Source organism: Panthera uncia, chromosome A2, assembly GCF_023721935.1.
Source record: "Panthera uncia isolate 11264 chromosome A2, Puncia_PCG_1.0, whole genome shotgun sequence".
NCBI lineage: Eukaryota > Metazoa > Chordata > Mammalia > Carnivora > Felidae > Panthera > Panthera uncia.
Window position 1 is genome coordinate 48,638,043 of NC_064816.1, and position 19,956 is coordinate 48,657,998.

The window sequence follows — 19,956 nt, forward strand, 5'->3', positions numbered from 1 at the left end:
TGCATGATTAAAACTAAAAATTGAATTTCAAGATACTGCTTGGTAAAATATGCCTTTTAATAATCCTTCGGGGTGACAAAACTCACTTTCACCATCATACATCTGACAGCTAAGAAGTAAAGCTACATTTCTGAGCTGTATAAAGTACCAACAATTACCTATTTCACACAGCACACCATCTCATACATGCTGAATAAATCAGATTAAGAATTAATGGGTTAATATATAACAGACACAGAAACGATTATAGATACACATGTATACATGGGTTAGTACACACATATGTATACATGCATATGCTACCCAGCTCTGTCCAATGAGAGGGCTTAGAAGCAATGACATCTCAGGAACAGTGACCATACCTAGCTCCAGATCCTGATTCTAAATACCATTCTCCAATAAAAGGAACCAGGGCTCCTTGGGAAAATGGATGATTCTAGGGGTAGGACAGGAAAAATAAAATACTTTTGGGTATCTTTGTAATACCCAAAAGTAAGTACTCAAATCTGCATTTTTAACTTCTGTTTTTCATGACAGGAGACTTTCTGTTAAGTAAAGGAAGAAAATATTATTACCATTAGACTGTCCATGAGTGATTAATGACTGTTGTCGCTTCCCTTCTTTTACTCCAAAATATGCAACCCTGCATTCCCTAATCCCCAAAAGTGCACAAAGTAAAGAGGGGACTCATATCAAAGGCCAGAGCAGTTAGGGGTTAGTCACAAAATTAAATCATACCGTGCAAAATTCAAGCTTTTTACCAGTTCATCTAATACGCGGTTATTTTTTAGATCCGGCTCTGTGACTGTCTAGAAAGGAAAAACAGCAGATGGGAAAAGGTCACAAACAATAAAATAACTTGTCATAATCTTGTTTTGAAAATGCATGACCCATCCTCCCGAGACTCCCCATCCTACTAAGTCTTCCAGGAAAGTCTCAAAATAAAGTTCATTTATCTCATACTAATATGGAATTTTAAAACAGTGAATCAGCATCTGCTGACTGGAAGTCTGATAAAAGATCTCCACAGCCTCTAGTAAAATCGTATATGCTCTGTACTAAGATAAAACCTAGTATGAGCAAGAATCCTTATTCAAAATGCCATCCCAAGAATTTCCCCTAAAAAGCAGAACAGAGATGCTCTTTTTAAGTGACTACACGGGGAGCAGCATTAGGTGTTCAAAGAGGGTTTAAAAACAAGATTGGTGTTCAGGAATGCAACAGGAAAACCACAGATCTTGTAGTTATTTAGCATTAACGGTATGCAGCTTATCTCCCTGATGATACCATCCTGACAATGGCAAGTTGCAAAGAGATTAAACTTGGGAGCCAAACTGCACCATTTTTTACGTAGGGAAACAGCTGAGAGAAGTTCAGTGACCTCCTAACACCATGTACCTAACAGAGGTGCCAAGGTAGAAGCCAAACCCTTCAATCAGGCCCAGAGTCCTTCCTATTAGACCTCACTGTCTCTTCTTCTTTCTTTCTTCCTATTTATGTTTACTTGACCTTTTTACCTACCTCTGCACCTACCTGAAAGGTTTCACAAACTCTAACAACAAATTTCCTACTGTTTCCCCTGAAGGTCTGGTTTGGGAAAGAGGTAAGGGACCAGTCAGGCCAGGTTCAGCCCAATGGTCATGAATCTTTTCCCTCCACACAAATACTAAACCCTAATCCTATGCAAATGAATAATCCTTCCATCAGACCTTCGGCTCAAGGTGAAAAATAACAAAACATGAGAAGCCACAAAAACATAGGTCACGAGATTTAAAGAGCGCTACCTCCTGATCTTAAAATCAGTTTCGACTTCCAAAAATACATTTAGGTTATCAGAAATCTTTAAGAAAAATTGAACAAAGCCCATTTCTCCATATATGTATTTTTTTTAATATGAAATTTAATGTCAAATTGGTTCCCATACAACACCCAGTGCTCATCCCAAAAGGTGCCCTCCTCAATACCCATCACCCACCCTCCCCTCCCTCCCACCCCCCATCAACCCTCAGTTTGTTCTCAGTTTTTAAGAGTTTGGCTCTCTCCCTCTCTAACCTTTTTTTTTTTCCTTCCCCTCCCCCATAGACTTCTGTTAAGTTTCTCAGGATCCACATAAGAGTGAAAACATATGGTATCTGTCTTTCTCTGTATGACTTATTTCACCTAACGTAACACTCTCCAGTTCCATCCACATTGCTACAAAGGGCCATATTTCATTCTTTCTCATTGCCACATAGTACTCTCATTGCCACATAGTACTCCATTGTGTATATAAACCACAATTTCTTTATCCTTTCGTCAGTTGATGGACATTTAGGCTCTTTCCACAATTTGGCTATTGTTGAGAGTGCTGCTATAAACATTGAGGTACAAGTGCCCCTATGCATCAGTACTCCTGTATCCCTTGGGTAAATTCCTAGCAGTGCTATTGCTGGGTCATAGGGTAGGTCTATTTTTAATTTTTTGAGGAACCTCCACACTGTTTTCCAGAGTGGCTGCACCAGTTTGCATTCCCACCAACAGTGCAAGAGGGTTCCCGTTTCTCCACATCCTCTCCAGCATCTATAGTCTCCTGAGTTGTTCGTTTTAGCCACTCTGACTGGCATGAGGTGATATCTGAGTGTGGTTTTGATTTGTATTTCCCTGATGAGGAGCAACATTGAGCATCTTTTCATGTGCCTGTTGGCCATCTGGATGTCTTCTTTAGAGAAGTGTCTGTTCATGTTTTCTGCCCATTTCTTCACTGGATTATTTGTTTTTTGGGTGCGGAGTTTGGTGAGCTCTTTTATAGACTTTGGATACCAGCCCTCTGTCTGATATGTCACTTGCAAATATCTTTTCCCATTCCATTGTTGCCTTTTAGTTTTGTTGGTTGTTTCCTTTGCTGTGCAGAAGCATTTTATCTTCATGAGGTCCCAATAGTTCATTTTTGCTTTTAATTCCCTTGCCCTTGAGGATGTGTTAAGTAAGAAACTGCTGTAGCTAAGGTCAGGGAGGTTTTTTCCTGCTTTCTCCTCTAGGGTTTTGATGGTTTCCTGTCTCACATTCAGGTCCTTTATCCATTTTGAGGTTTTTTTTGTGAATGGTGTAAGAAAGTAGTCTAGTTTCATCCTTCTGCATGTTGCTGTCCAGTTCTCCCAGCATCCATATATGTATTGTAGAGGTCTTTCTGAAAATGTCTTTTATGTAGCCTAACTGAATAATTATACCTTTTCCCTTGGGCTTTTGTGTGTATGTCACACAGAAATATTTGTACCAATTAAGTTTCCAAGAAAAAACAGGAAAGGAAAACTTACCACACAACAAGTTGGACATTGTGTTTTATACGATAGAAATTTTCTTATACAGAGAGAACAGTCTGAAAAAAAAAATGCAACATAATAAATTAGTTAGGCTATATTAGTAATATAGTAATTTGACTTCTAACAAAATCTGACTTAAGTCCTAGAATATTTCCATCATCTAAAATATTATCACTATAATTTCAAAATTCTAACACTTCTACTCTACCTGAGCATACTTGCAAATGTGATGAAACAGCATTTTTAGGAGAGGGAAAAATATCAAATAATAATAATCATGAGTCCCTAGGATATCACAATTCCATGTAAGACCTGGAATGGATACTGTCTAAATATGTCAGATATCCCTATGTCTAATGTTCTGAAATATAAATTTTGAAATAAGATATGTAAACATTTTAAGCCTGTTTGGCTCAGTCATATGAACATTGGACTCTTGATTTTGGCTCAGGTCATGATACTAGGGTCGTGGGATCTAGTCCTGTGCCAGGCTCCATGCAGCCTGCTAAAGGTTCTCTCTCTCCTCTCTCTCCCTCCAGCACTCTCTCCTGCTTGAGCTCTCTCCCTCTTAAAAAAAATGTTTTTTTAATGTTTTTAATTAAAAAAATATACACCTAGGTTATCAAATAGGGATTTCTACATCCTAACTCTATACATGATGTCGATCATCTCACAAATAACAAGCATTTCATGGCAAGCACTAAGAAAAGAATATACAAGGAAAGGTTCTTGACCTTAAGGAGCTAACAAAGTAATGAGGCAATTTCAGTGCAATTCATTGTAATAAATCCTAAGGATTTAAGCAGGAAATTGGCATTAACTAAATTCTTCACATCTAAGGCAATGTAAAATGATCTTTCAAAGGAAAAAAATGTGACTAAATAGAATGGTACCTTAATGGTAGCTAATTTGCTATCAGTGCAAATTCAGCTTAGTGAAGGGGCCTTACTAAAAAGGATTCGGTTTAAAGAGGAAGAGACAGTATGAGTTCAGGTATAGATATCCAGGAAACAAAGAACTCGCGGCAACCTCAGCAAGAGCACCCAGGAAGAAAAACGAAAGAGCGTGTTAGAAGAGAAGATAAAACAGGCAATGGGTTAAGTTCTTTGGGGAAGCAAAGACAGATAAAGGGAGAATTCCAGTTTCCAGGTTTACAGGTAAGGAGCTTAGAAGTCATCACTCCACCTCCATCTAACAACAAATAAAAAGCTGACCAGACTGAAAAATCAACCCTTCCTAGAAGCTCCATCAGAGAAGTGAGCTTAAAGGACTAACTGCTGCTCCCAAACTGTTGACAGATAGGCTGGACACCGAGAACCACAACTCACCAGAGCAGAAATCTCCACAAGAACCACAGAAAGACTCTCTGCTAGAACCAGTGCAGGGATAGGAAAACCCAAACTATATAACTGGCAAGTCACTAGAAACTCAGGAGGGAAGAGTCTGAGTGTTAAAACTCCGGGGGGGGGGGGGGGGGCCCCTGGGGGGCCCAGTTCGTTGGGCGTCTGACTTCGGCTCAGGTCACAATCTCACGGTTCATGGTTTGAGCCCCATGTAGGGCTCTATGCTGACAGCTCAGAGCCTGGAACCTGTTTCAGATTCTGTGCCTCCCCCTCTCTCTCTCTGCCCCTCCCCTGCTTGTGTTCTCTCAAAAATAAATAAACATTTAAAAAAAAATTTTTTTTAATTTAAAAACTCCAGGGGGACCAAGACATAGGATGGGCCTCACACTTAAATGAATTTCAGCTCCAAGGGTTCTACCTGGTATTCAAAGGGACAATCAGAAAAATCCCCTTGCCCTTCTGCAGGCAGAGGGGAGAAAGTAAACATTTGCAATACATCAGAGCACTCTGTTCTTCTTAACAAGGCCTGACCTCAAAAGAAACTGCTTTACCAGATCCAAGTCTTCTGGGATATTATCAGAGCCCAGTTGACCTCAAGGAAAGGAAACAAGCGACTCCAGCTACCTCTAGTTATACTGTCCCACCCAAGGGGAAAAGCAAACTGAGAAGCACTTGTGATATTCACAGTCCAGGGCACAGGCTCACTTTTAAAAGAAGACATGATCGTAGAACTGCAGAACACTGCACTGCCCCAACATCTCACTGCCACATTACTAAAGGTCTATTTAATACAGTTCCATTTACCTAGTACATCATGATAGGCCATTAGGAAAAAACTACAAGGCATACTAAAAAGTAAAAGACATAGTTTGAAGAAACTGCAAGCATGACAATGATAGCCAAATACGGCACAAAAGCTGGAATTAACAGACCAGGAATTCCAAACAACTGAACAAAGCTGACAACATGGAAGAACAGATGGGTTATGTAAGCAGAGAGATAGAAATTCTAAGAAAGAATCAAAAAGAAATGCTAGAGGGGCGCCTGGGTGGCTCAGTCAGTTAAGCGGCCGACTTCAGCTTAGGTCATGATCTCGCGGTCCGTGAGTTCGAGCCCCGCGTCGGGCTCTGTGCTGACAGCTCAGAGCCTGGATCCTGTTTCAGATTCTGTGTCTCCCTCTCTCTCTGCCCCTCCCCTGTTCATGCTCTGTCTCTCTCTGTCTCAAAAACAAATAAATGTTAAAAAAAAAAAAAAAATTTTTTTAAAAAAAAAAAAAAAATGCTAGAGATTAAAAAAAAAAAAACAAAAAACAAAAAACTGTAACAGGGGCACCTGGGTGGCTCAGTCAGTTAAGCATTTGACTTCAGCTTAGGTCATGATCTCATGGTTCGTGAGTTCAAGCCCTGCATCGACCTCTGTGCTGTCAGTGCAGGACCCATTTGGGATCTTTTGTCTCCCTCTCTCTGTGCCCCTTCCCAGTTCAAGTGCACGAGAGTATACTGTGCTCTGTCTCTCCCTCTCAAAAATAAATAAACATTTTTTAAAATATAAAGAAAAACATTGTAACAAAATGAAGAATGCCTTTGATGGACTCCTTAGTAGGTCAGATACAGCTGAAGAAAAAAATCACTTGCACTTGAGACAATCTCAAGAGAGCTCAAGAGAGCAAGCTAAATGTCTCTGCTTACAAGGGCACTAACACCATCACCGGGGGCCCACCTTCATGGCCGCAGCAAAACCTGACTATCTCCCAAATACAATCCCACTGGGGGCTAGGGCTTAGGAATTCTGGGAGGGACACATTCTGCTCCCTGCCCCATGAAAGTCTATGCCCTTCTCTTACACAAAATGCATTCATCCTAAAATACACCAGTCTCAAAAGTCTTAATTCATTCCAGCATCAACTCTACAGTCTAACGTCCAATCTAAATATCACCTAAATCAGACAGAAGTGAGACATGAGTTCTGATTTATTCCGAGGCAAAATTCCTCTGCAGATTCATTCTCTTCACTATCAATGTTATTCTCTTCACAGTATAAAAAAAAATCTCCTGAGCAATACTGTAAATCAAGAATTCCTAAACTTGCCAGCTCATCTTAGTCACTCGGAGAGATTATTGTTGGTTTCCATTTAGTTTCCCAGGCCCTACCCTCATCAATATTGACTCAATGGATCCTAGACAGTAAACTGCATCCATAATATGTGATTCTGATTGTTCAACAAGTATTTTTTAAAAATTAATACATATTGCTATTGCATTTAAGTATATAAAATTGCCGTTTTGGGGTAAGTCAAAAAACAACAAATATTGGCAATTTCACATGGTTTGACCTAACACTGTGCACTTACTATGTGACCTGTTTTAAGCATGTTATATGTATTAACTCTTCTGATCCTTACAGCACCCATGAGGCTGGTATTAAGAGCAGTTCTATTTTATAGTAAGTAAAATGCAGCACAGGGCTCAGCCAATTTGCCCAACATCACAAAGCTAATAAGTGGCAAAGGCAAGTACCAGAACCCATGCTCTTAACATATTATTAGTTATTTAAAACATGTATAATTTGTTTATAAAATATATGTATTATATATACCTACATAATACAAATAAGCATTAATTAATAGGATCACATGTACCACAGTATGTATAAAGAGGCTACTGTTTTCTCTTCTTCATAATCTTGTTATGTGTTTAGTTTTCATATATGGAGAACCAGACACAGGTCCAAAGCAGATGAAGCCACTAGCTTAATTTCAGTCTACTAGTTTACTACTAAATATGTAGTGCTGAAATGTAGGCCAGCATAATGTATTCTTTAGTAGGCAACCATCATATTCCAATCAAAGTAGAGCAGGTGAAGAGCTCTGAGCCATGTATACCTCGGTGGCTTTATTTAAATCACCTATGAAGTTTGTTTTTCTCCCAAAACCCAACTCTGAGCTCTGTGGACAGGGTGGAGGAGGGTAGAATAAAAGAGTGACGTGAAGGGTAGCTTCACAGAAACACTCCAGCCTTGGGGGAGGAGGCTTTCTAATCTCAAACAAGACACAGCAAACTGCTAGCTCTCAAATATCAAAAGATCCTAGCATTCCAATAGTAAAAAGCAAATTTCTAATAGTTAAACCAATTATTTGTGTGTGTGATCTTAAGGATTGTATGAGAAAATGAACCATTTCAAAAATAGTTCTTGAGTGTCCAGTAAAAGCAGAAAATCCAGTCCCCAGTTTGAAAGTAATAGGAGGTCCTGGACAGCTGAGAAAGCTGGCCTCTGCCTCTGGTTCTAGGGCTAAGTGACCAGCTAGCTGGTAAGAGAATACTATCCCTCCTGACAAGCAGCACTCCAGCCTGTCATATATGTGGCTCTGCCTAACTGTATGTCCCATCCATCCATACGCTACCACTTTTCTCCCGTCTTGTTCCACAGTGGTGCCTCATAAGAATGTAAGAGAAGTGGGCGCCTGGGTGGCTCAGTCGGTTGAGCGTCTGACTTCAGCTCAGGTCATGATCTCGCAGCTTGTGAGTTTGAGCCCCGCGTCGGGCTCTGTGCTGACAGCGCAGAGCCTGGAGCCTGTTTCAGATTCTGTGTCTCCCTCTCTCTCTGTCCCAACCCACTCGCATTCTGTCTCTGTCTCTCTCAAAAATAAATAAACGTTAAAAAAAATTTTTTTTTAAAAAAGAATGTAAGAGAAGAAAAACACATACTTGCCTAAAGCAATCTTATACTGCCTTTTAATTTAGCAAAGATCAGCAAATGGAACATGTCATATTTCACTGAAAAAGTATATAGAAATTAAATTGCTTTTTATTCTAATACAAGTTTCAATTAATTTTATTAGTCAAAATCTACAAAAGAAAAATAAAAATGATTCCTGATCCATCTTTAAAACAGTGGTAACCTAACAGTGTCTACAAGCCAATGACTTCATGTAAGAGGAAATATCTTGAGCATCTTCCATTATCAAGTCAGAAAAACTGGGTAAGAGCAAAGAAAATTAGCACCTGAACATATCAACTTATTAATGAGAACATTTCTCACTTAATGGTGTTTAATGGTGTTTTATAGATTGGAGTAAGTCCATTCCCTCTCCCCAAAAAAGTGCTCTTTAATAGCAAGATTTTGGATCAATTTAACTGACTTGCTTTCTGCCAACGCATCCCACTCCAACCTTAATAACAGAACTGTAATGTACTGTTCATTAACCATATTCAACAACATTAAACAGAGCAAAACAGCATAAAGTGATTTAAAATGATAAATCCTGAAATGTTTAAGGAGCAGCAATAAACAATGGGTAGGTAGGATTCTGGGTCACCAATTCTAGTTGACCCACGACAATAGCAGAATATGATGGCCAAATCTAGTTCGTATTAAGCTCTGGGGGCTTTTGTGTCATTAAAACAACACTACAGACCCAGAGAAACTTTAAGTGTTGTGGGAACTGGTGACAAGTGGTGTTTAGTAGGAAAGGGCTACCAAATTGTGAGAGGTACAATATGGGAAATAAGTGCTCAAAAAATAATCTGAAAATGCCCTCTACTGACTTCCTCTTAAATAAAGAATGACATCAATGACAACTTACAAGTGACAAAGAAACAAACAATGAAAATGAAAAGAATGGAAGTAAAGGCTAGTTTTTTCAGCTAAGTAGAGTTCACTGAATTCATAAAAAGTAGTCTTTCACCTACACATGGGACTCCTATCTCTGTCCATGAGAAAGTAACAGGGTCCAGAATTATGACCCTTCCATAAACAGTTAAAACACTGGAGGGAAATATGAAACAACTATTTTCAGACTGTGGACAACAGCAGAAATGAGAAAGTTCTATCATAGCCCAACCTTATCTGGAGGCAATTTTGTGACCACAGTGCAGGGAGGAGCGTCAAATAGGCCACCAGTCTTGCTAGTTGAAATAACAAAGCTCAGAATTCAGGGCAATCCAGGTAGCTAGAATTTGTAGGTCAGAGCACCAGAAAGAAAAGAGGGTAGCCCATACACATACAGTCAGATGGCCTTTGATAAGGGTGCCAAGAGTACACAACAGAGGAAGGACAGTCTCTTCCGCAAACACCAGTAGAAAAACGAGATTTCTACATGCAAAAGAATGAAGACTTGAAACTATAAAAGTACTAAAAGAAAACAAAGAAGAAAAGCCTCATATCACCAGTCTTGGGAATGATTTCCTGGATATGATACCAAAGGCCCAGACAAAAAAAGCAAAAATAGGTAAGTGGGATTTCATCAAACTAGAAAGCTTCTGCAAAGGAAACAATCAACACAGTAAAAAACTAAATGAAACAAAAAAAACACCTATGAAATAGGAGAAAATATTTGCAAGAAGCCATATACCTGGTAAGAATATCCAAAATATATAAGGAAAACCTATAACTCAACAACAACAACCCAAAAACAAGATTTAAAAAGGGCAAAGGATCTGAATAGCTATTTCTCCAAAGACATACAGATGGCCAACAGGTATAGAAAAAGATGCTCAACATCGCTTATTATCCAGAAAATGTGAATCAAAACCATGAGATATCACCTCACACCTGTTAGAATAGCCATTATTAAAAAAGCTAATAATAAGTACTGGTAACAATGTAGAGAAATTAGAACACTTGTGCATTGTTGACAGAAATGTAAACCGACACAGCTACTATGGAAAACAGTATGCAGGTTCCTCAAAAAATTAAAAATAGAACTACCGTCTGAGCCAAAAATCCTACTTCTGTGTATTTATGCAAAAGAAATGAAAAAAGGATCTCAAAGAGATAGCTGGACTACCATGTTCATAGCAGCATCATTCACAATGGCCAAAAGGAAGGAGCAACCAAAGTGTCCATCAAATGAATGGATAAAGAGAATGTGATGTATACATACAATGGAATACTATTTGGCCTTAAAAAAGGAAATCCTACCACATGCTACAACGTGGATGAATCTTGAGGATATTAAGCTAAGTGAAATCGGCCAATCATTGACAGACAAATACTGCACGATTCTACTTATATGAGGTATCGGGTCAAATTAATAGAAGAAAAGAGAATGGTCGTTGCCAGGGCTGAAGGAAGGAGAAATGGGGAGTTACTGTGCAATGGGTATAAAATTTCAGTTACACAAAATGAAAAAGTTCTAAAGATCTCCTGCACACCAATGTTCACGTAGTTGACAATACTATACTGTACATGTAATAATTTGTTAACAGGGCAAATTTTGTATTATATGTTTTTCACCAACCCCCCCACCCAAAAAACAAAACCCAGCCCTATAGGAAGGGCTACTCTAGACCCACACTAAGCTTAAAAACAAAACTTGACAGGATCAATCTAATCCACAAGTAACTTACTTGCCGGCCACAACACAGCCCCACACTCCATTAAGCTATACAACAAAATCTACCCCCTCAAAAATGTAAACACTACAATGGCAAGCATCTAATCAAAAATTACCAGTCATGCAAAGGAACAAGAAAACGTGGTTTATAACTAGGAGGGGGAAAAAAATCAGCCAACAGAAACAGATTTAGAAATGCCACAGATAATGGATTAGCAGACAGGGAGGTTAAACTGGCTATTTAAGAAATACGTTCAGTATATTCAAAGATTAAAACACACACAAGAACCTAACAAGGAAATAGAAAATATTTTAGAAATGAAATTTCTAGAGATGATCAATACACTATCTGAAATAAAATTTCATTGGATAAGACTAACAGCTGATGAGATACTACAGAATACAAGATCAATAAACCTGAAGTCATAGCAAAAGAAATTATCCAAAACTAAGCACACAAAGGGACGGTGGGTGTAAGGTGGAGACCAAAACAGAAAAAAAGAAAAAAACAAAACAAAAAAAGAGTATCATGGCTATAGATAAATATCAAGCAGTAAAATAAAAAACAATTAAAAATAAAATTTAATTGGAATCAGCAATGGGGAATGAGAGTGGGACTGTAAACAAACAAATATTCAAAGAAACAAGGGTTAAAATGTTTCAAAATATAAATCTCAAGCCATGAACCCCAAACAAGACAAATACAAAGTAAATCAAACTAAAGCATATTACAAATTTCTGAAAACCACTGGTAAAGAGAAAATCTGAAAAGTAGCTAAGGAAAAAAGTCACCTTATATATGGAAAGCTATAAATAAGAATACCACATCTGGTTTCATATGCTAAACAGAATTCTTTGGCAAACTAATTATACTGCAAGAAATGTAGCAGAGAGAAAAAAAATGATACTTTTTCCAGAAGGAAACTTTTGATACATACAAAGGAAAGAAGAGTATCAGAAATGATCAATATGTGGGTAAATACAAAAGACAAAAAAGAAATTTTTTAATTTGCTTAAAAGATAATGGACTGTCAGGGGTGCCTGGGTAGTTCAGCAGGTTACACGTCTGACTCTTGATCTCAGCTCAGGTCTTGACTCAGGGTGGTGAGTTCAAGCCTTGAACTGGGCTCCACGCTGGGCATGTAGCCTTCTTAGAAAAAAAAAGATAATGGGCTCTCTAAAGCACATATAATAACAATGTATTGTGCTGTCTATAATATATGTACACATAAAACAAAGACAACAATAGGATGACAGGGGGAAACGTAAGTACATGTTTGTAACATTTCTACCCTATTCAGATGGCATAACACTGTTTGAAAGGAGATTGTCATAAATTAAAGAGGCATATTTTAAACAACCACTAAAATAATAAAACAAAGAAGCAGAGCTAGTAAGTCAATTGTGGAAAACAGTTAATACTTAAAATGTTCAATTATTTCTTAAAAAGCAGAAGGATAAGAAAGAGATGGACAAATAAAAAACAAAAAGGTAGGGGGTGCCTGAGGCTCAGTCAAGTTAAGCATCAGACTCTTGGTTTTAGCTCAGGTCATGATCTCACCATTCATGGGATCCAGCCCCGTAGGCACTCTGTGCTATAGGCTCTGTGCAGTGCGAAGCCTGCTTGAGATTCTCTCCCTCTGTCTGCCCCTCCCCCATTCATGCTCATCACTTGCATGCACACTCTGTCTCTCAAAATTAAAAAAACACTAAAAAGAAAGAAAGAAAGAAAGAGAAAATGCATGTAAAATGCAAAGATCCTAAAAGGTCCAAATAAAAACAAAATGAGAGGACTTAAAATGTCTGACATCAAGACTTACTACAAAGCTACAGTAATTAAGAGAGTGTGGTATTGACATGAGGATAAACATAGAGAACAATGGAACAGAAAAGAGTCCAGAAACAGACACACACATTACTGCCTGAAGCTATATTGACTATTATGGGGAGTACTCTGTCAGGGGATAGAATGTACAATATCTTAACTATACTGGTTACATGGTATACACCTTCGTCAAACTTCAACTATGCTTGTACCCTTTACGTCTTATAATGGATATAATTTATTACATGTAAATTATACCTAAAGATTATTTTAACTCATACTTAGAAATAATTCCTAAAACTTATCTTGGTAACTAATGTGAATCTACCCTAGAAAAGAACTAACAATTATTGAGGACCTATATATACCATGCCAGACACTGGGCTCTGCACATTTAGTTTTCACAATTATCTTTTTTTTTTTAAGTTTATTTATTTTGAGAAAGAGAGAGAGTGTGCCCATAAAAATGAGAGAGGGGCAGAAAGAGGGAGAGAGAGAATCTCAAGTAAGCACCGGGCTGTCAGCATAGTGACAAATGCAAGCTCGATCTCACGAACCTGAGCTGAAATCAAGAGTCCGAGGCTTAACCGATGGAGCCAACCCAGGGCCCCTTCACAATCACCTTTTAAAGTAGAAATGACTCATCAAATTTTTACATTTGAAGAAACGTTAGCATTTGCAAGTTAACCCGCCTGGTTAAGGGAGGGGAGTCAAGAGTCAAGCCTAGTAACATCTCTAACACCCACGTTGCTACCAGCACCACCCTCTTACTTCTTTGTTATAGAAACTTCTTCACCAATGCTATTACTACCCACCAAAATCATCTTTTTTAAGCCTACCTTGTCTCTAACCTTCTAAGACAAATCAATCGAAAATAGAGGACAAAAGAAAGAAAATAGAGGACAAGAAAGATCATGAACCTAGATGACCCGTTAATTGGATGGCCAGCTCCTAAACAAAGACAGGCTCACCACTATGCATTAAATACCTTAAGCTACAGTATAAAAAACACAGTAGACACATAAAGAGAAGTACGAACAAATCTCAATATATTACAATCACAATCACACAGCAAGTTAAGGGTAATACTCTTCAGTGGGAATTCTCCCACTGGGATTTTTAAACTTTGAATATATTTGAATATATTTTTAAACTCTGAATTATATACATTTATGTCAAGGACTACATGATTGAACTACCTGTACGTTATCCTGTTACAAAACAAAAAATTCTGAAATCTAACATCTAAAAGTACTTGGCAAATAAAGACCAAAATTTTCATTGCTATAGCCTTAAAAAAGGCATAAAAATATCCAAGAGGGGATCCAAGAAAACGTGGGAGAAGGTGGGATTTGAGATGAACACGATGAAAGGAAGAGATTTACAGATAACCTGAGGCCAGGTGACATCAGGAATATTCCTTGTCCGATGGACTTTCCTACTTCGTAAGTCTTAACTGGAGACCACAGGAGATGAGAGCTTCAGGAAAACACACTGTTGCCACCTCTGCTTGTAGTCGCAAGAACTGGTACCACCAGACCTCTGGTGGCAATATTACTCCTTCACGCGGTCTTCACTCCCATCTCTGGTCCCAGGAATAAGCCTTGGCGCAATGAGTGACGACTACATGTAAAACTGATGCTATTGCTTCTGCCAGCATCTTCAAATCCAAAAGACAGTCTTCATGATGCATGGACACTCCTCTTTCGTGTACTGGAGTGGACAGTCCTTGCAGATCAGAAAAACTGGACTGAGAGGGGCCTGCGTGGCTCCATCAGTTAAGCATCTGCCTCTTGATTTTGGTTCAGGTTATGATCTCACAGTTTGTGAGATTGAGGCCCACATGGGACTCTGCACTGACAGCGTGGCACTTGCTTGGGATTCTCTCTCTCCCTCTCTCTCTCCCCCTCTCCCCCCTCTGAAAATAAATAATAAATAAACCTTTAAAAAAAAAAAAAAAAAGAAAAGAAAAACTGGATTGAGAACACTCATGTTTGAAAGCTACCTAAAGAGTGTCGTGTCATTGGAAAGAACTGTGATCAGAGACGTTGAGTCTTCTCATTATTGATATTGGACTAACTATTGGGAACTTGAGGGATGCCTGGCTAGCTCAGTCAGTTAAGCATCTGACTTCAGCTCAGGTCACGATCTCACAGTTCATGAGTTTGAGCCTGGAGCCTGCTTCAGATTCTGTCTCCTTCTCTGTCTGCCTCTCCCCCATTGACAATCTGTCTCTCTGTCTCAAAAATAAATAAACATTAAAAAAATTTTTTTTTAATAAATATTGGGAGCTTGAACGATGGAGATGTCATGACACAGACGAGCTCATGATGGTATGATTACAAGGCTTCATCTCAGTGTTCCCGTAAGTATGAAGTGCACATATTTATAATTTTCACTTATCACAGGGTAAATTTAAAATTGATTCATAAAAAGGTATCTTTTCCCAGATTTCAAAGGACACAGAAATTTGTGAACGATAGCATTTTTACTTCCTAAATGCTTTCTCCCCTTCTAATACCACTTCCCAACATTATCTGTTAATGGAGTTTTGTGCATATCCTTTTGGGGTACGCTGATAAAAAAACTATTATGCAAATGGTCTTATGGGCCCCCACATTAGCTATAAATTTTTATGTGGTCAACATGCTCATATATAAATTACTGTGAATTTCTCCAACTAATCTGTTGAAATAGTCCCAGTAGTTCCAGTTCACTGGAAATAAGGATATCCAAAATTAGTATTTTGAGTCAAAAGTAGACATTTCCCAAAACTGTTTAGATTGTCATCCATCCTGTCCCCCTGCGTTTATGAGACTTCTGTTTTCTAAAACAGTACAAACATTAGATGTCAGTGTTTTAATCTTTGACAATGTGATGTTACAAAGACATTGCTTCTCTTCTGTTATTGTTCAGTTCAATCATCTTTATATGTCCTTAACCCTTACTAGTTATTTGTTATTTCACCTTCCTCTGTGTTTTTTTTGTTCATTTCCCTTGGAAATGTCTTTGTTAAGCATATTGATGTTTGTTAAGCATATTAATGTCTTTGTTACTGGTTTCTAAGAGATCATTTGTGATTAAGGATGTTAACTATTTGCCAGGCACTGCAAATGAAATACTACGTTTTCTCACCGACACTTTACAGTGATGTTGTACTTTTTGGTTGTACAAAAGTTGTGTATTGAAATATAATAATTTTCTGCTTTAAAAAAAAAATATCCAAGAGGAAGATGGCAGAAAATACCTTCTGAAAACCTCAAGCTAGAGGAGCTAACGGTAAGAAATAAATGATTGTTAAATAAACACTACCTTATATAAAAATCACACTTATACTAGTTCACAGAGACAGTGCGTACTTACAGTTATGTGAGCACTGAGGAATCATCATTGCAATGTTGAAATATTCAAAGCAAATTCCACACCGCAGCAAATCATCTAGTGTCTGAAATGCAAAAATACATATATACCTGTCAGAGAGCCACCAAGACTGGACCATCTGCCACAGAACTTTCTCCATCCTCTAAAAAAACCAATTTAATAATACTCCTTTGTGAATATACAAACCCAAAATTAACTCCACATAAACCGCAAGAGATCTTGACAAATAGAGAAAAACCTCTCCCACATGACTTACACATTCAAATGTCAGGTTACCAAAAAGGCTTTAAGACAGATAAAGTGACACTACAGATTCCTGCTCCGTATCGGCAACCCTTCACAAAAGGGCTACTCCATTCCTGTTTCATTTGCCATGTGTTTTCCAGCTCTTACTCCAAGCTTCCTCCTCTTCAGACCCCATTCCCTGGCCTACAGTCACTGTTGGGTAAAAGGTACCAACAAGCATTCACCACACAGGTTAAGGACAAAATTAGAGAATATTTAAAGCCAAACACTCAAAATCATCTAGTTAAAGCCCTTACTTCACAAATGAGGAAGCAAACACACATACTGGGCATAAGTCAAGCCAGGACAAAACTTCCTGTCTCCCTAATGGCACTCAGTCCGATGCTTTCTGCATAATACCACGTTAGTTACTACACAGTGGAGCCAAATGAGGAAGCCCTGGAAAGAGGTAGAGCCAGTGACGGCAAAAGAAGTAAGGCAGTAGTTAACCTGGGAAGGCAGACAGATGTGCATCAGCCTGGAATGCAATCCAAACAGGAAAGGATCTATTCTCACAACCCAAACTCTTCTAAATCATTTAAAATAAAATGTTATTCTGCATTCAACAGCATGCTGAGCAGATATATAAGAGAAAAAGAAAAAAGAAAAACAAAGAAGGAGCGTTCTCATGTACCAATATGGAAAGACTGCCAAGGTAAGTGCAAAGAGGAAGTAAGGCAGGCTACTTTTTGTTAAAAAGAGAGGGTAGAATAAATATGTATTCTATTTTTACCTTGGATACATATGAAGAAATTCTGAAAAGACACACATTAAGTAATAAATAATGGCAACGGGGGTCAGAATACTGGACAGATAAGGGACAAGTTGGAAGGGAGACTTTTACTTTTCATTTCATATTTTTTAACTATGAGTGTATTACTTAAATTTTAAAAATACAAACAAAAACGACTAATGTCACTAACAGTCTATATGATGAAATACTGTGTAGCCATTTAAAAAAACACACACTTTTAAAGAATAATTAATGCCATGGGAAAACGTTCATGTTTAATGGAAACTAAAAAAACAAAACAAAATTCAGAGAACAAATCTACAATACATCACAATAAGACTATACAGTTTAATCTCTGTAATAATCTTATGAAGTCTATACTATCTATATCCCAGTTTTAAAGATGAAGCCTACAGTGCTTATAAGTGGTTGAATCAAACCCAAGAAGTGGACTCCAAAGGGTTCCCAAATTTTAAATCCATATACGCATCATACACAAGAAAAACTGAAGGAAAACAGGAGAAAACATTAAACAGTGGTTATCTCTGGATGGTTGGATGATGAGTAACTTTCATTTGTTCTTTTATTTAATCTGAATTTTAATTTTTTCTACTCTATACACATACTCCATTCATAATCTGTCAAAACTAGAAATTCCTATTGTTAAAAATCCAGGGAAATAAACATTAAAATGTCAAAATCTTCTATTATTTTCGATGGTAAGCTACCAATGACACCAACCACTAGAAGACTGTGTTGAAAATCAATTAAGAGCAGAGACAGGACTAGAAGCCAGAGTCTGAGCATCCACTCTCTTGTGCTTTCTTCTACCTAACCATCCTCTCTCTTCTGGAGGAGTAGTTCTGACACATGCCCAGCAAGATTTGTGGACGGTGATACTGTATCAGATGAACTATAACATTCTTGTAAAAACTTCTGGTCACGCCACTTCAAGACCGTAACATGCAGTGCAGGAAACAGAGAGCGGTCAAGTGGAATGCTCCAGGACTTCTTCAACTTAAAGAGAAGAGGGCAAAGTGGAAGGAGGAAGGAAAAAGTGAGTGAAAAGACTTAATAACTAGAGAAAAAGTTCTTAAGTTTTTTTGGTCACAGATCCCTTTTAAAATAGGGATAAAAACTATGAACTCTCTTCTCAGGAAAACACATACAAACAGAAATTTTATAAATAATTTCAAATACAAAAGTCTGTCCATGAATCCTAGGTTATTGGGATTTAGAGGCAGATTTCACCTCAAAGGAAGAAAACTTCAAACACAGTTTCCAGGAGCAGCTAATTCTTTGTCCCTGGAAAAGTTCAAGCAGAAACTATGTAGCAAATTGGCAAATACATTAAAAAGGGATTAAAACACATAGATCAATTGAACAGGAGGGAGAGCCCTCAATAAACCCACACCTATACCCTCAATTAATCTACAACAAAGGAGGCAAGAAAATACAATGGGGAAAAGACAGTCCTTTCAATAAATGGTATTGGGAAAACTGGAGAGCTACATGCAAAAGAATGAAACTGGAGCACTTTCTTACACCATGTAAAAAATAAATTCAAAATGGATTAAAGGCTTAAATGTGAGTCCTGAAACCAAAAAACTCCTAAAAGAAAACCTAGGCAGCAATTTCTTGGACATCACCTTAGCAACATATTTATAGATATGTCTCTTCGGGCAAGGGAAACAAAAGTAAACATCCAAGCACTGGGACTACACCAAAATAAAAGGCTTTCACACAGCAAAAGAAACCATCAACAACACAAAAAAGGCAACCCATTGCATGGGAGATGTCTGCAAATGATACACTCAATGGGAGGTTAATACCTAAAATACATATAAAGAACTTATACAACTCAACACCAAAAAACCCCCCAAATAATCCAATTAAAAAATGGTCCGAGGACTTGAATAGACATTTTTCCAAAGAAGACATACAGATGGCCAACCGACACGAAGAGATGCCCAACATCACTCATCATCAGAGAAATGCAAATCAAAACCACCATATCACCTCACACCTGTCAGAATGGCTAGTACCAAAAAGACAAGAAATAACAAGTGTTAGTGAGGATGTGGAGAAAAGGGAACCCTCCTGCACTGTTGGTAGAAATGTAAATTGGTGCAACCAATGTGAAGAACACTATGGAGGTTCCTCACAAAATTAAAAACAGAAATACTATATGATCCAGTAATTCCACTACTAGACATATGCACCCCTATGTTTATTGTAGCATTTTTTACAAAAGCCAAGGTATGGAAGCAGCCCAAGTGTCCATGGATAGATGAATGCATAGAAAAGATATGGTACATATATACAATGTAACATTACGAAGCCATAAAAAAGAATGAGACCTTGCCATTTGTGACAACATTGATGGATCCAGAGGGTAATATGTAAGTGAAATATGCCAGACAGAGGAAAACAAACACCACATGATTTCACTTATATGTAGAATCTAAAAAAACAAAACAAATGAACAAAAAACAGCCCCTTAAATACAGACAACTGGTGGTTGCCACCAGGGAGGTGAATGGGGGAAGGGCAAAATGAAGAGTATTAAGAGGTACAAACAATAAAAACAAAATAAAAGACCAATTGAAAAGTAGAAAAGAAATACTGGAAGGGGGCTGGCTCTCCACTATGATTCTAATATGGGCTCAATCAACCCCATCGTTGAACACTCTCGAGTGCTGAACCCTGTATTCAGTGCTCTGGTGAGACATCAAATCCAGAGAAGACATGGAACC

The 19,956-nt window shown here is 38.0% G+C and overlaps 1 protein-coding gene across 4 annotated transcripts in view; it reads right to left on the reverse strand.

Annotated features, from left to right (window-relative positions):
• The window catches only part of RAD18 (RAD18 E3 ubiquitin protein ligase), a 103,508-nt gene that overhangs the window by 81,963 nt on the left and 1,589 nt on the right, over nucleotides 1-19,956 (reverse strand). For all 4 annotated transcript variants that reach the window (XR_007459916.1, XR_007459915.1, XR_007459914.1 and 1 more), the window contains exons 2-4: nucleotides 16,165-16,246; nucleotides 3,294-3,355; nucleotides 739-809 (exon numbers count right to left, since the gene is read on the reverse strand). Coding sequence is in view for 1 of the 4 variants with exons in the window: in XM_049640932.1 (XP_049496889.1) it covers nucleotides 739-809; nucleotides 3,294-3,355; nucleotides 16,165-16,246 (215 nt within the window). In the remaining 3 variants the exon portion in view is untranslated. The remainder of the gene's footprint in view (nucleotides 1-738; nucleotides 810-3,293; nucleotides 3,356-16,164; nucleotides 16,247-19,956) is intronic.